Source organism: Colobus angolensis, unplaced genomic scaffold (genome assembly GCF_000951035.1).
Source record: "Colobus angolensis palliatus isolate OR3802 unplaced genomic scaffold, Cang.pa_1.0 Scaffold51, whole genome shotgun sequence".
Taxonomy (NCBI): domain Eukaryota; kingdom Metazoa; phylum Chordata; class Mammalia; order Primates; family Cercopithecidae; genus Colobus; species Colobus angolensis.
This window is the reverse complement of record NW_012118599.1, coordinates 6,371,086-6,388,085: the sequence shown is the minus strand read 5'-3', so window position 1 is coordinate 6,388,085 and position 17,000 is coordinate 6,371,086. Positions and strand designations below refer to the sequence as shown.

General features: G+C 34.8%; 1 protein-coding gene across 1 annotated transcript in view; it reads left to right on the top strand.

Moving 5' to 3' along the window:
* Positions 1–17,000, top strand: part of TFAP2D (transcription factor AP-2 delta (activating enhancer binding protein 2 delta)) — a 63,174-nt gene that overhangs the window by 25,949 nt on the left and 20,225 nt on the right. The window contains exons 6-7 of the mRNA XM_011960248.1: positions 5,369–5,510; positions 11,496–11,609. Of these exons, the coding sequence (XP_011815638.1) occupies positions 5,369–5,510; positions 11,496–11,609 (256 nt within the window). The remainder of the gene's footprint in view (positions 1–5,368; positions 5,511–11,495; positions 11,610–17,000) is intronic.

Below are 17,000 nucleotides of genomic sequence, written 5' to 3'. Positions count from 1 at the left end.
AATTCTTTCTAACAAATCTCTTTTGCTCTAGTTCTTCCCTATATTCTTTGGAGGGGATTCTTCACAAGACTATTGTCATAATTAACATACTGTTAACATAATTTGAAAGCTTTTTCATTTAACAAATGTTTACTGAGTACCTATTGTGAATTAGATGCTGTGCTAAGTGCAGGATATTGAATGGGGAACGAAACTTTCACTTTGAAACATAAAGTGTTGGTGTTTGACAAAAGCGTCGTCAAACTAGTGAAAGTACTATGTTATAAGGCACCTATTCATGCCATAGATCGTATGATATATAGAGCTGTAGAATGCATTCCTTTTCAAATAGTCTGGGAAATCTGTAAGTCAGGGCATCAGATATACTTACTTTGTCCTTCAGCTCCAGGTTTTGCTAAAGCTCGATATTATAAGAATTTACTTAATTCTCGAATTTACTTTCCAATAGATACTTCTCGGAATAATCTCATAGAACTGAAATGCGCTATTTCCCTATACATGAAAATAAGATTCAAATCATAAGTACACGACTGGAGTTTAACACATACAAATTGTTATTTTCATTTAATAACGTTGGGTTTTGTAAGACTAAGTTAAAATAAATTGTTTTTAAGGCCATATTGTTAGAGTGACCGTTGACGAGAATTATCTATTGAATAACAATATTAAGTACTGCTTAGTAAAAATTAGTGTTAAATATTAATTTTTTAGTTGTGTAAAGTAATTTTTAAAAAATACCATAATTTTAAAAACAGATTTTTTTTGTTTTGTTTTTTGTTTGTTTGTTTTGAGACATTGTCTCACTCTGTCGCCCAGGCTGGAGTGTAGTGGCACGATCTCAGCTCACTACCACTTCCGGCTCCCGAGTTCAAGCAATTCTCTGCCTCAGCCTTCCGAGTAACTGGGATTGCAGGTGCCTGCCACCACACCCAGCTAATTTTTTTTTTTTTTTTGTATTTTTTACGATCTACGGGGTTTCACCGTGTTAGCCAGGATGGTCTCGATCTCCTGACCTCGTGATCCGCCCGCCTTGGCCTCCCGAAGTGCTGGGATTACAGGCTTGAGCCACCACACCCAGTCTAAAGAAAGAAAAATTCTTAATGACTGTATAACAGATTGAAAGTCAGGCATATATATTTTTGTTGTTAAAATGCATTTAAACCTGCTTCTTATAAAACCCAGGATCTTGGCACAATGTGCAATCAGTTTGTCCTTAAAAAACATTTTGCCATTAACTTTCTATTTCAGAGCAACACCAATGAATATCACTTAAATTTTTCCTAATATTTCTTCCTAATTTTTTACTTTTTGCTTTGAAGTGTGGAAAAATGAATTCTCTAAAATCAAGAAGCAAATTTATCTTTTACATTCTTGCTATGTTCTGGAATTTATTTGTGCCTGCTTTTTAAGGGATATATTTAATACAAGTATTAAGTATCTGGTTCTGTTACTGTTGAAAAGTTGAATATCCTTCATGGTTTTCACTTTTTTAGAGGTGGGGTTATTACGTGGCACATAGAGCCTGAAGCCTTGCTCTTGGAATACTTTTCTCCAAGCACCAACCTGATCCACCTGCACACCCATGTACCCTACTTCTTTTTTTAAACTTTTATTTTAAGTTCAGGGGTACAGATGCAGGTTTGTTACATAGGTAAACTTGTGTAGTGGGGGTTGCTGTGCCAATTATTTTATCACCCAGGTATTAAGGCTAGTACCAACTGGTTATTTTTCCTCATCTCTCTCCTCCCACTCTCCACCCTCCAAAAGGCCCCAGTATGTGTTGCTGCCCTCTATGTGTACACGTGTTCTCATCATTTAGCCTCCACTTATAAGTGAGAACATGTGGTATTTGGTTTTCTGTTCCTGTGCTAGTTTGCTAAGGATGCTGGCCTAAGACCTAAAGATGGAAATACCATTCTATCCTACTTCTAAAATATGTAATTCTTGAAATGATATGGAATAAAATGAAGGTATTTCAACTTTAGTGTGTTGCTTCAGTTGTATTAAATTAAAAAAAAATAAAAAAGAAGGTGGATGGCCAAGTGCTGCAATACATTGAAATAAAGGCATAGCTTAAAGTAGCTCTGAAATAAAAAAGAAAAGAAAAGAAAAAAGGAACAAGGGTGTTCTACTTCTCTCCCAGAAGTGAGGTGACAGCAGCCATATTTGCTGTTCTGGAAATTGAAGGGAAAACGTCCTCAGGCTTTCCTGGATTGCTCTTTCCACCACAGGTTATTGCACTTCAGTTCATTGTTCATATAGACATCTTGTGCCACCACAGAGACAGGGGAGCTCATGGATTTTTTATTTTCCCAAATCAAACTCCTTACAGTCATGTTAATATGCTTTTCTGATTGTAAAATGTCTAGTTTTCTTAAATGTGTTGACTAAGACATCTGTTGTAAAGAACTTAACTATAGATTTGTCATTGTTTCTGAATACTATGTGTATTTTAATTAATGGATCCATTTATTCATTCATTTTTGAGCCCTCACACACAAAGCTTTTGTGGCATGATATACACATTTTAACTACATATCAGAGTGTCTTCACTTGCCACTTCTTTTGATGTAGCATTGCTATACATCCTGTAACAACGTTATATCACAAGCAGGAGAAAGCAGTAAACAGAACTGAGGGAAGGAAGAATCTGGCTGTCTGTGTAAATGTAAATAGCAGCTGTCCCACTCAAACTGTTTTTAAAAACCACACGGTGAGAGCTTTGCATAAAATGGGACAGATCCACAAGAATCAGGTTTCAGCACAAAATTCAAGAGGCGTGCTGCCATCCTCCTGTTTGCCCTGCTTTACCTCTCCCACTATTGTGCAAACAGTAAAGCAAAAGGATTAGATGGATGGATGGATAGATGGATAGACAGATAGATAGACATAGATAGATAGATAGATAGATAGATAGATAGATAGATAGATAGATAGATAGATAGTCTCTGTTAAAATGTTACTTAAATATCTGTTTCGGTGTGAACAATAATGATGTGCAGCTATATTAATATACGTAACTCAATTTGCTGGACAAAGATGACACTATTGATGGTATTATACTGTTAGTTACAAGATACTTTTGAATCCTAAGGTCCACATGAGTTTGTCCTCTGGTCAGGTGCTGTAGCATTATTTGATGGGTCAAGCTTTAAAACATTTTTACTTCCAAATTTCAAACTTCTCAAATAATCTCCCTTCTATCATTTTTCAAGCAACAGTGAATGTCCTGTATGGCAAAACAATGACTTTAAAACACACACACACACACACGCACCTTTGTGCCATTTCTTCTGCCAAATACTCACCTATTTTCTTACCTTAAACTGTGACCCCATTAAACTAGCACTATTCAGATTAATATAGAGACCACTTCCATTTAGTTACATCATCTCTCTATTTAAAATAAAAGAAAAAACAAGATGTTTTTCACCATACAAATATTAAAATTGCAGCTAAAGACCTGCCATTGCTTATGTGAAATATGTGTGGGGAGGGGCATGATCAGAGTTTACAAAACATTAACTACACTAATATGTTTACTTATTGCAATACCTTTTATATTAAACTAGACTTGTTTGCTAAGGCCTAGAACAAGAGGTCTCACCTTGTGGGAATGAAAAAAATAGTATCTTTTTGTTTTGTTTTGTTTTGTTTGGAGACAGAGTCTTACTCTATCACCCAGACTGGAGTGCAGTAGTGTAATTATGGCTCACTACAGTCTCAACTTCATGGTGTCAAGCAATCCTCTGGCCTCAGACTCCTGAGTGGCTAGGGACTGCAGGCATGCACCACCACATCTGACTAATTTTTAAATTTCTGTAGAGATGATGGGGTCTTTCTATGTTGCCCAGGCTGGTCTCGAACTCCTGGGCTCAAGGGATCCTCCTGCTTCTGCCTCCCAAATTGCTAGCATCTTTACTAAGGGTGTTTTCATTGATATTAACTGTTCCCTTTTGTATATTTTGTATATCTATAAACTTTTCCTCCTTTTTCTTCATATTATCAGCTATTTCATTTTTTCTTGGTACTTGTAATATAACATCTTGTATTATATAATGTCACCATAATAACAACAAACATGACAAGATTATAGGTAATATTCATACAGGTTCAATAAAAAGTATGAAGTGCTACTAAGATACTTGTTGTTGTTGCTACTATTATTGTTATGACTGTCATTTTCCTAGAGACAGGCAATCTTTGGTACTCTTTTATATTCCCCATTACTCCTACCTAGCACTGTGCCTTGAATAAAGTAGGTAAGTAGATGCTTAGTATTAACAGATATACAGTAAAAACTTGACTTTATTTTTAACTTGTAGGTTCAGGGGTGCATGTGCAGGTTTGTAATATAGGTAAACTGTGTCATGGGGGTTTGGTGTACAGATTATTTCATCACCCAGGTAATAAGCATACTACCCAATAGGTATGTTTTCTGATTCTCTCGCTCCTCCTACTTTTTACCCCCAGGTAGGTCCCAGTGTCTGTTGTTTCTCTCTTTGTGTCCGTGTGTTCTCATTGTTAAGTTCCCACTTATGAGTAAGAACATGCAGTATTTGGTTTTCTGTCCCTGTGGTAGTTTACTTAGCATAATAGCCTTCAGCTACTCTTGCAAAGAACATGATCTCATTCTTGTTTGTGGCTGCATTGTATTCCATGGTATATATGTACTACATTTTGTTTAGAAAACTTGATTTTTTAAATAAAAATTTAGTGGTCAGGTAAGATTTGCCTTGACTGAGCATTAAAAATACCATTGTTTTCCAGATTGATTTTCATCACTTAATTTTACTTTGCTGGGAAGCCATTTTTACCCCACTTCCTAAAAATTTACTTGGGTTTAGGATTTTGTGAGAGAACAAAGTTATTCATGATTTTCCAAAGTTCTTCAACTTCCTTGAAAAGTTATCTGGACCCTCTGTAGGTATTTTAATAGGTCTCATGGAAAAGACATCTGAATAGTTTAGACACACTAAGAATAGGTTGTAGGTTCAGCAGGCACAAAATGACTTGTCCATGGGACCATTTCCCTTGGGAATCATGTGTGAAACCTGGGAAGTCAGTCTGGTCTAATGACCAGAACCATGAGGGGAGTCAACACTTCTGAATTGTGTTTCTGTTATTTTCCCCTCAATTTTCCACCTATCCCTGCCTGCTAAGTCACTTCTCTGTTCCTCAATTTCCCCTCATTCTTCCTCATTACCTCCCCTCTTCCCCCTCAAAAGGTCTTTTTTCTTGAATAGTTTAAGTAGGAAAAATGATTTGTCTGACCACAGCCAGGAGTGAGGCTTGAGCAAAATGCAAGACACTACTGTTATTAAGGTTGAATGCTGGTGAGAAACTCACTTGTGTTATCTGCCAACAGGGGAGGCTTTGCACTTGGCTCGGGATTTTGGCTACACTTGTGAAACAGAGTTTCCAGCCAAAGCAGTAGGAGAACATCTTGCCAGACAACATATGGAACAGAAAGAACAGACAGCAAGAAAAAAGATGATCCTGGCGACCAAGTAAGCAGAACAGGGAAACCTCTGTGTGCTTTCGTCTTCAGTCTTTGGTTTTTTTTGTTTTTTTGTTTTTTTTCATTTTCTTTGAAATGAGGAAAACAAGTCTAGAAGGCACCCATTTTCTAAAACAAGGAAGGTCTCACACACCAGCAGCTAAATACATTAAACAAGGACTTTCCCCGCTTTGGTACCCAGGCAAGGTTTACAAACTGCCCTTGATTAGTGATGAGGCTGTCATTGAAACTGATGAAAGACCTCTCCAGAGGTCTTTCTTGGAAGACCTCTCTAGAATATGCAGAAATCCCTTGGAGAAAAACATGTTTAGGAAATGTAGATCCCAGGCAAATATGCCTTTGGTTGCTGTGTAATTTGATCTAAGGCACTCATTTTGCCTTAATAATGAGGGTGAAGCTCTCAAAACACCATAAATGTTTGGGGAATGTGACAGAAGATGAGGTCACAGATTGGTGAGAGGTACCAGGGAGACCTCTGGGACCAAGGATCACCATGAGTGCCCCCATCGTGTCTTGTGTATGAGTAAACAAATCATCCTTGTACTGCCTCATAGTGTTATTGTCTTTTTTCTTTTTTAAAGGTATAATATATTTCAAAGCTTCTGGAAATTGTAAAATGACTAATTAAAATGGAAACTAAAATAATGAGGAAAATGATACAGACAAATTTGACAATACAACAGAAAAGGGGGAAGCTTGCATGAGATGACTTTTAAATTCCCGGACACTTGAAAGTTCTTTGATAATTAGTGAGAATACTACCATTTATTGTGTAAAAATCCAGCAGAACCGCAGGTAGCACTGCAGGTTATGTTCAAAAGCTTTAGAGGAAAATCCTTCTGGTAGTAACTAATTCTTGTTATCCTCTCTTTATTGAAATAAGTTATTGCTACATATAGGCCATTAAGAATCTTAAATAATTTTTAATTCTATATTAAGATTTTAGAACTGATAGTTTCAGCTGGTTAATAACTGTCATTCATGAATTAATTTTTTTTTTCAGGGAAACGTATTTTGTTTGTTTTTTGTTTGTTTTTTGAGACAGGGTCTCACTCTGTTGCCCAGGCTAGAGTACAGTGGTGCGATCATGGCTCACTGTAGTCTCACCCTCCCCAGGTTCATGTGATCCTCCCACCTCAGCCTCCTGAGTAGCTGAGACTACAGGCATGAGCCAGCACACCCCCCTGTTTTTTGTATTTTTTGTAAAGATACATTTTTGTCATATTGCCCAGGCTGGTCTCAGACTCTTGGGTTCAAGCAATCTGCACTCCTTGACCTCCCAAAGGGCTAGGATTACAAGCATGAGTCACTATGCCCAGCCTTAGGGAAAACTTTTTAAGAGAAAATCTAGGGCAGAGAGTATTAAAAACATTACTTCTTAGAAACTGATAAAAAGTAGTTATTTAATGCCTTTACAACATACTGGCTAAAATTTAAATTGGCTCAAAATGCATAAAACCAAAACTAAATATTCTATTTTCTACCAGCTTCTTATGTAACAGAGGTCTTTTTACAAATTTAAGGAGTATATGGGATACTTACCATCTCACAGGTTTGTCTAAGACACTTGAATCCCTTAATTGAAGTTTACACACTGCTGTGGCTGGCACTATTTGGACTTAGGACTCTATTTATCTATCGCCGTTCTGAAAGTACTAGATTATGTTATCTTGTCCCAAAGAGAAGAAAAGCAAAAGTTGGTGGCAGAAGGAATAGAGAAAAAGCAAAACAAGATTAAGGGGAAAGGAATAGCAGAAAGAGAGAATGAAGACCAAGAGTTAGAGAAAGAAAATTATAAGGCAGGTATGAAAGTTGGACTTAAAATCTGGGAATAAATTTTGTGATGTGAAAGCCCCTGAAAACTTACTAGTAGGAAGACTTAAATCTGAACCTTTCGCATAGTGTGTCTTTTCACCTCTACTCTGTACTCTTTTCCTTTTCCAAATAACTTCTTGACTAAATTTTTTTTCCAAATAATTTCAGTCATGTTTCAGTTTCTCCAGAAGGAGCTGAAAGCACATATAGTTAGTTTGAATCCTTTACATTACCGTAGGAGAAAGATAAAGACTTGTTACAGAGCAAGATAATTATACAGTACTAGAATTTAGGTAGTATCTCCCAGGTGTTTCCATAGATATCATCCTAGCTGGCAGAATCATGCAGACTTACCAATGCACATATCCATGTGAATTTTACTATTGTCCCAAAATACAAATTTCCAAGAGAAACACCTTCATTTTTTCTGCCTCAAAATGACTTGGTTGTGGTTTTATCATGCATATTCAAAGACTTTCACTCCTTAATCCAGAAAAACACTTCTTCCTGTGCTCCTTGCCCCAGGAATGGTTTTGGAAGTATTCACCACTACCATCATCGACACAATAAATAACAATTCCTATTTTCTTGGAGATTCCCATCATTCTGTTGAAGTCTGCGGTAGCCTCTGAGTACATTCAAATTGGCACTGAGATTTTGTTTTAATAGAAGTAATGCTAGAAGAATTTGAGGGAAATAAGAGAAATGCATTCATATTTGTCAAAATTTTACTGAGACATCTATTTCTGAGTAGCATATCTGACTAGGTAGTAGTATTTTCCTTTTACCTGGGATCTAAGTAACATACATTATTTTAGGTGATACTTTGAACTTTGATTTCATAAAACATTGTGAGAACATGTAATTTTCTTTTATCTGTCTGCTTATAGCTGCACAATTTGCAGACCATTGAATGTCAAGCAAGAATTCCACTCATTTCAATTAACTTATTTTACAGAGAGTAAATAGGCATAAACATCTGAAAATTATAATACAGCTTTATAATTTTTTATTTTTGTTATTTATATGCATCCTATCTTCTTATTGGACTATGTGAAATAAAAATTAGAGAATCAGAGACTGCAGTCACAGCAAACATACGTAATATAACCAGTAATCACTATAACTAGATAAACTAGGGGATGTGTAGAAATAATACCCGTTTTGTGCAACATATGAATGGACCCAATGTGTTCTGAGAAGTTTCTAATTTTACACCAATGGTAAAGCATTGGATATTTTCGTCAATTAAAATGGTAAAAGCTAATATTGACTAGCCTATTATGGATATTCATTACATCCTGGTCAGTTCACCTTTATTCATAAGACTTGAACAACTTTATAAAAAATATACATGAAATCTAAAATTTATTGAATGAGAGATCCGGTTGCTAATCTGCATTATCAGATTGGTCTACATATTTCTTTTTTACCTCCGTGAATTACAGAGTCAGTTGTCTTTAAGTATATTGTCAAGTATACAATTGTGTAAAGAGTCTATTAATTAAGTGTCATTAGTCTTCGAATTCCTCTTTATTTCCAGTGTTTTGCTGATTAAATATTTGGTGTAATTTAGACATTTACTTAGGTGAAAGAATAGAAACTGAAACATTTTTTGAATTCTAAAAATGAACCAGACAAAATATGTGTTTAGTTGGTTAATAGAAAACATATTTAAACTTTTTCATTGAATTTAGAACTAAATATGTCTAACATTTGATTTGCATTAAGGTAAAGCAGAATAGTCAACAACTTTTAGTGTTACCATAATATTAATCATCTAAAGGTGAAACAGAGAACGTGGATTTCAGACATCAGCTAAAAACTTACGTCCTTAAGGACAATGATGTAAGTGATAAAGTTAGAATGTATGATTCACTGAAGATCATTTTGTGTTACATAATTCATAATACGACATTTTGTCTTGAGATGTAAGATTGTTTCTTTTTGTAGATTTATAAATAAAAATTTAAATAAGAATGAAAGTGGTCATAAAATCATAATTCTGTAAGTGCTATAATGAGATGATGATGATAATTGCCTAGGGGGAATCTACAGGATTGTCATCTGTTTTCAAGTCTAAACTTGAAAGTGAGTGAATTAAGCTGTAGAATTAAATATAAAAGGGGGAGAGTTCTAATATTACTCCTGGTAGAGCTTCATGTGTGAATTATCTAGCATCAGTTAAATTTTCCCACCTTTTTAGCTTTTCCTAATTTCTTCATCAATTTTATTATAACTTGCTGTATTATTTATACAGGAACAGAGTTGATTTGTCAACTTAAAAGTTTATTCCATTATCCAATTAATTCTGATATTATGCCATAATAACTAAAGCAATGTTTCAATCTTCATTTTAATGTTTTAAAATTTATTTTAATCTGATAGAAAAACTAAAACTAAAAGACTGCTAAAAACAAAAGTCTAAAAACAACACCAATCTTTCTTTGTAAGAATGGATCATAATGATGACCTACCATACAGTAATTTATAAATGATAGCATGAGGCTAAATTTAAAATTTTTAGTTAGAAATTTCAATAAACAAAGACAACAAATCTATATTAAATAACACAAAGCACAAAAGATGATGATATACTCCTCAAAATGGCACCAAACACTTAGATTAAGTTGCATTCATTGATTAAAATATGGGCAATACACCTGAAAATGCATATATTTTATAAAGCAACTGAGTCTCACAACAAAAAGTGTGAGGAGTTCAGAAGAAACCTTCTCAATGAAAGTAGAAACACACAGTTGTTAAAAGCATGTATTCAGATGCTATATCTCAGAGATCCAACTGGTCCTTTAGGAAGGGGATGTGGAGTATCTTATTTCATTGAAGCAAATAAGGACTTTTTTTCCTTTTTCTGACTCTTTTTTTACTTTCACCTGTGTTCTGCAAACATGAATAAGGCAATTCTGTGAAATGACACAATATTTGAACACTGGCATTAAACCAGACCTTCATTGTTCATTTAAAATATCATAAGCAATCCTTGATGGAATTCAATGAATTTTAGATACCTGATTAAGAAGTCTCCACTGATTTTGACTCAGTGACCAATTATTTGTACTTCAAGATATTTTGTCACTTTTTGGTAGTCATTTGTTAATGACACAAATGGCTTGCAGCAGAATAATGGCCGAGTTCATATTCACTTGAAATAATTTGACCCTTCTATACCTGTCTTTTGTTACGTTGATAATCAAAGTCAGGACTACAATATTATACTTTGCGACTGCCCATTGTAAAAACATAAAAAACCTAATTACTATCATATTATCCCTTGATTACGGAGTCACCTCACTTGAGATGATGGATGCTTTTAAGCAATTCCTTGGCAATCCTTTACTTTTCAGAGACTGGACTAATTTAGTGTTTTGTTGTTAAAAAAACAAAACAAAAACAAAATCTCTTTGTATAGTGTATTCTGCTTCTTTAGAATTATATCATTTGCACTGCACATCACAAGGGCTCTATTGTTACATGCTAATACTGTAATTAAACTGAAACCAATGACCTAAAACCATAACCACTTAAAGCAAAAAAATGCAGCAGAAAAGTTACCTTGAGGGTACTTTTTGCAAGAAATTAGCTTACATGGAACGTAATACAACCATTTCTGTGAGGCTAGTGAACTAAATTACTGGTGATTATCTGCTTCAAATATTAACATATAAAGTTAGCTCATAAGAATGTGAATTCTAATGCAATCTTGGGAAAAAAGGATTTTCCGGAGTCTGTTTGAATCATGGCTCTGAAGTAAGACTATAACTTTAATTAAATTTGCTTACAGATATGATGTCTAAAAAAATCACATTTCAGTTAAAAAGATCATCGTGATCATTTCATATGGGATTTCCCTTATCCTGAGGTTAATTTATGAATAGTCATCTTAAAAATGAACATTGGTCTTATCAGTGCTCATGGATTGTTATTTGTTTGAAATGTATGATTATCCTACAGCTGTTAAGAGCAAAGTCACCATTGTGAACCTCAACTGTATGCTATGAATGGAACTTTTGAGGTTGCTTTATGAAATGTTATCTAGACTGCTTTTAAAAGAGAGAACAAGTCTTTGGTTAAATATCATGGGATGAAATTAAAGCCCAATTTCAAAAGTTCAATTTTAAATTTGATTATTTTATTTTAGACAAATCTGTAAAGAATTCCAAGACCTCTTGAGCCAAGATAGATCACCGCTGGGATCCTCCAGACCCACTCCAATTCTAGACCTTGACATCCAGAGACATTTAACACATTTCAGGTAAGACTGGTTTTCCAGATTGCTCAAATTCTTTACTAACCCATACTCTTGTATTCCTGTCACAGTTCTATCTAGAGATATCACTTATATATTTATACGGTGACTGTCCTAGTCCCTTCAGATGGGTTATAGCAAAATACCTTAGACTGGGTAATTTATAAACAATAGAAATATATTTTTTACTCTTCTGAGGGCTGGGAAGTCTGAGATTAAGGTGCCAGCAGGTTAGTTAGATAAAGGCTTGCTCTTTGCTTCAGAGATGGCACTGTCTCAATTTTCTCCCACATGATGAAAGGGCCAAACAAGATCCCTTGGGCTCTTTTATAAGGGCACTAATCCTATTCATGAGGGTTCTGTCCTCATAAGCTAATCACCTCCTAAAGACTCTATTTAATACTATTGCATTGGGGATTAGGTTTCAATATATGAATTTGGTGTGGGGTAAAGGGGACACACATATTCAGACCATAGCAGTGATTGACTGAATTTTTTGAAACTCCAAGCTTATAAAATCAAATTGAGAGAATAACAATGCGTGAAGCATTTTAAATTGGAAAATTTTATATCTTTATGCATTGTTAGGAAATCATTACTTTATAAAAGTGAACAGTATTATTTCAAATAATACTTAGCATTTTTGGATGAGGGTTCTGAAATCTTTTAAATCGTTTTTTATCTTGGTGACACAAATTGTTTGATGGAAAGATGCCATGACAGAAGTTAACAGGATATCACTAACTGGTTTTCCAGAACTATGATAAAAATTTCTATGCAATTAGAAACTGCAAATGGTTCTTAAGTTAGACCACACAAGAGCATGAAATGTATTATTGGAAGCATATTTTAAATTTCATTTTCTGATGTGTTTTGGGAATGAAGAAAATATTTTTTATCTGGTTGGTTTATGCCCCAGATGGAATGTGAGAAAGAACATGGTAATTACTCAGGTGCCTTACATTTTTAAAACTCTAGAATTTTAATGTCTACGTGATAAGCATATTGTATCCTTTCTTAGTTATTATCATTTAGTTAAACAATGGTAAGGAAAGACTAATACACATTAAATATTAACATGATTTCAATACCTGTCAAAAATTGTAAAGCTGTTGAGGAGGGTGTTTCATTATATAAAATAACAAGTGTTTAAATAAGTTGAAATTTAGGCTGCAACATCAGAGACAGTTAAATAGAATATTCTATTTTACAATGTCACAAGTTTCCTCAACATATAATAGACACACATCTCTGAAGACTCAACTTAGGATTTATCTTCCAAAAATGCACAAAATGTAGGATATATTTCACAGGACTTCTCTCCTATCACTCAGTTGAGCTAGTGATAGGAAGTGTAATAAAATTGTGTGAAAATAAAATGCCCAGATGATATGAGCAAAAGGTTTTGGAGTCAAAACCTTTTCAAATCCTTGTGTCTGTGAGCCTTTATGTATGTGAGCTGGGTTGTTTGGGGTAACTCACCCACTCATTCCAAACCTTAATTTCTTCAGCTTTAAATAGGATAAGAACCCCTCTATTATATGGCCATAGGTGAGCTAAAATGAGATAAAGAATATAAAGTAGGCGTTCAGTAAATGATGTTTCATTTATCTTCACCACTGATCCAAGTTTAAATTTGTTTCTAGCATTATATCTACACAAATATCTCTCATATTTTTGTTGTGTGCACAATAAAGGGATTTATAATTTTTACAAAAGATCAACTCAGAACTTAATTTTCATTGAGGTTTGATTCTGGATTTAAAGAAGTGTGTTAAATTACAATTTTACTCCGAAAAGGAGCATACTATTAAAGTACAGAGAAATGAGACTCTGACATGTATGCTAGATTATTTCCAATTACAGATGCTGAGGCCTTCATCAGATAGTAAGCCATTCTTTTTATGCTCAAAACAAAATAGAGCACTGGTCGAACATCAGCTAGTGTGTGAAATAAATAGGCAAAACATTTGTCTTCTTAGCATAGGCACAACTTGCTGATTTGTCAATACATTAGTCAGTTGCCAACTTAGTGCCACAGAACTCTTTAGAGAAAACCGACTTGAAAATGTGAGCTGCACATTTTCTTTGTGAGTTTTATAAGCTCTTATTTACCTCCCTGTACAGAATATGGGAACAAGCTGGTGTTACTCAGAGCGCAGCTAACTATATGGTAAATGGCTACCCTCACCCCTAGTGAGGTTTTATTGGAGGTGTAAAACTCTCAAGATTGTATGTGGCTTCAGTTTCTTAATCACAATTTCAAGCATAACCGTATCTTAAAACTTTCTAACACTATATATTTACTTACGATAGTATCATCTATAACTTGTTGGTATTATTTGTATATTGAATATTTTGAATATTTGAAAATTATGATTTCCTTATTTATTATGCTTTTCAAATGTTTGCCAGAATTTTTATTTTTCTTTAATTATAGTCAAAATTATTTATTTAGATAAAATCTTCTGATTTCATAACAAAAGTAGTAGGATGATACAAATCACATAACCAAAGATTTCTTTTCTCTTTTTTTTTTTTTTTGAGACGGAGTCTCGCTCTGTCGCCCAGGCTGGAGTGCAGTGGCCGAATCTCAGCTCACTGCAAGTTCCGCCTCCCAGGTTCACACCATTCTCCTGCCTCAGCCTCCCGAGTAGCTGGGACCACAGACGCCCCCCACCTCGCCCGGCTAATTTTTTGTATTTTTTAGTAGAGACGGGGTTTCACCTTGTTAACCAGGATGGTCTCGATCTCCTGACCTCGTGATCCACCCGTCTCGGCCTCCCAAAGTGCTGGGATTACAGGCTTGAGCCACCGCACCTGGCCAAAGATTTCTTTATAGCAAATTTCCTACTATGTCTTTTTCTTAAACTGTGATTAAAAATACATAACAGAAAATTTACCATCTTAACCATTTCTAACCAATTCAGTAGTGTCAAACATATTTTCATTGTTGTATTACCAATCTCCACAACTTTTTTATTTTGTAAAACTGCCTCTGTACCCACTAAACAACTTCCCATCTTCTCCTCTCCCAAGCCTCTGTCAACTACCATTCCATTTTGTGTTTCTGTGGATTTAACTACCCTAGACATCTCATATAAGAGGAATCATACAGTATTTGCCTTTTTGCAACTGACTTATTTCACTTAGCATAAGGTCTTCCAGGTTCATTCATGTCGTAGCATGTGTCAAAATTTTCTTCCTTTTAAGGATGCACAACATTTCTATGTGTGTGTGTGTGTGTGTGTAAGTGTGTATGTGCCTATATATGTCACATTTTGTTTATCCATTCATTCATTGATGGCAATTAGGTTGCTTCCACTTCTTGACTATCATGACTAGTGCTGCCAAGAACGTGGGTGTGAAAATACCTCTTCAAAGTCCTGCTTTCAGTTCTTTTGGATACACATCCAGAAGGGAAATTGCTGAATGATATGGAAATTTTATTTGTCATTTTTTGAGGAACTATTCTACCATTTTCCATAGCAGCTACATCACTTTACATTTTCACAGATAACGTACAAGGTTTCTATTTCTCCATCTCTTCACCAAATAGTAGCCATCCTCATGGGTGTGAGGTGATATTTCATTGTTGATTTGCATTTCTCTAATGATTAGTGATATTGAGCATCTTTTCACATGCTTGTTAGCCATTTCTATATCATCTTTGAAAAAATGTTTAAGTCCTTTGCCCACTTTTTGATCAGGTTATTTTTTTTATTAAGCTGGAGGTTTTTATATATTCTAGATAGTAACCTCTTCTTAGATGTATAATTTGCGAATACGTTTTTCGTTCTGTACATTTCTTTGTTAATCTGTTGATTGTGTCTCTGGTACATAGTTTTAAATTTTGATGTAGTTTAATTTGTTTATTTTTCCCTTTGTTGCCTGTGCTCTTGGTGTCAAATCCAGGAAATCTTTGTTGAATACAATGCACTAAAGCTTTCCTGTATTTTTTCTTCTAACAGTTTTACTGTTGTATGTCTTGTTTCAGTCTTTGATTCATTTTGAGTTAATTTTTGTTTATGTTGTAAGGTAAGAGTCCAACTTCATTCTTTTGCATGTCTTAAGTTTTATCATTTTAAACAAAAGATACATGATTGGCATTTCCAATTGCAACCCAAAGTGAAGGTTCCTGATGTAGACTGAATTTAAATGTGTGTAATTTCTTTACTGCACATTTATTTTAAAAGGCATCAACAGAATATGTTAACAATAGGATAGCAAAAGTCAGCTTGTTGCTTAGCCTTGAAATAGACTCTGCACTTTACAAGTGTATTTCTTAAACTTGGCTTAATATCAGAATTGCTCTTGAAACTATAAAAAAAAAAAAACTCAAGGATTGGAGGACTTATTTAATATTTAAAGATTTGATTCAGTAGTTCTAGGGCTGGACTCAGGTATCTATGTTATTTTTAAAACTCTGAAGTTGATTCTGATTGTTAGGCAGGTTTAAGAACCACAGTTCTAGGATATTCTGTAATTATAAGCTTTTTTTTCCCCCTTTGGGAGAAGAAAAACTCCAGTTCACTTTTAAAGTGTCACTGAGAATTCTATCAAGTTTTGTATTGTATACTAACATATTAAAAACATTCTATTGGGAGCCCGAGGTGGAAGGATCACTTGAGGCCAAGACTTCAAGACCAGGCTGTGCAACATGAAGAGACTCCATCTCTATCAAAAATTTTAAAATTAAAAATAAAAAGATTCTACATTGATGATTCTACTGTCTGGGAACATGATAATCTGGGAAAACATGTGTTAGCCTACAGCGTGTTTTTTTATTTTTGTTTTATTTTATTTTTTGTGAGATAGGATCTCACTCTGTTACCCAGGTTGGAGTGCAGTGGCTCAATCATGTCTCACTGCACCCTAGACTTCCTGGGCTCAGGTGATTCTTGTCGTGTAGACGCACGACTACAGGCGTGTGCGACCATGCTTGGCTATTTTTTTGTATTTTTTATAGAGATAGTTTCACCATGTTGCCCAGGTTGGTTTCGACTTCGTAGGCTCAAGCAATCTGCCCACCTCAGCCTCCTAAAGTGCTGGATTACAGGTGTGTGAGCAACTGTACCAGGCTGAGTGTGTCCCTTTTAAAATTTTCTGCTGACAGTGACAACTGTAATTTCAATAGAACCATAAGCTCAAGAGAAAGATGAATTACAAAGGAGACATATCACATCTGACTTTGAAAGCAGACAATTGTCAGAGTACGATTTTCCACCGTATTTTACTGAATGCTAGCTGGGAAAGAAGTGAAGAGGGAGTGTAATTGGATAGGCATAGAGAATACTCTAATTAATAACATCAACTTGTGTTACTATTTTATTTTGTTAAACCTCCTTCCCAATGCAGACCACTTAAAAATAGACCTTATAGGTTGGCCAATTTGGT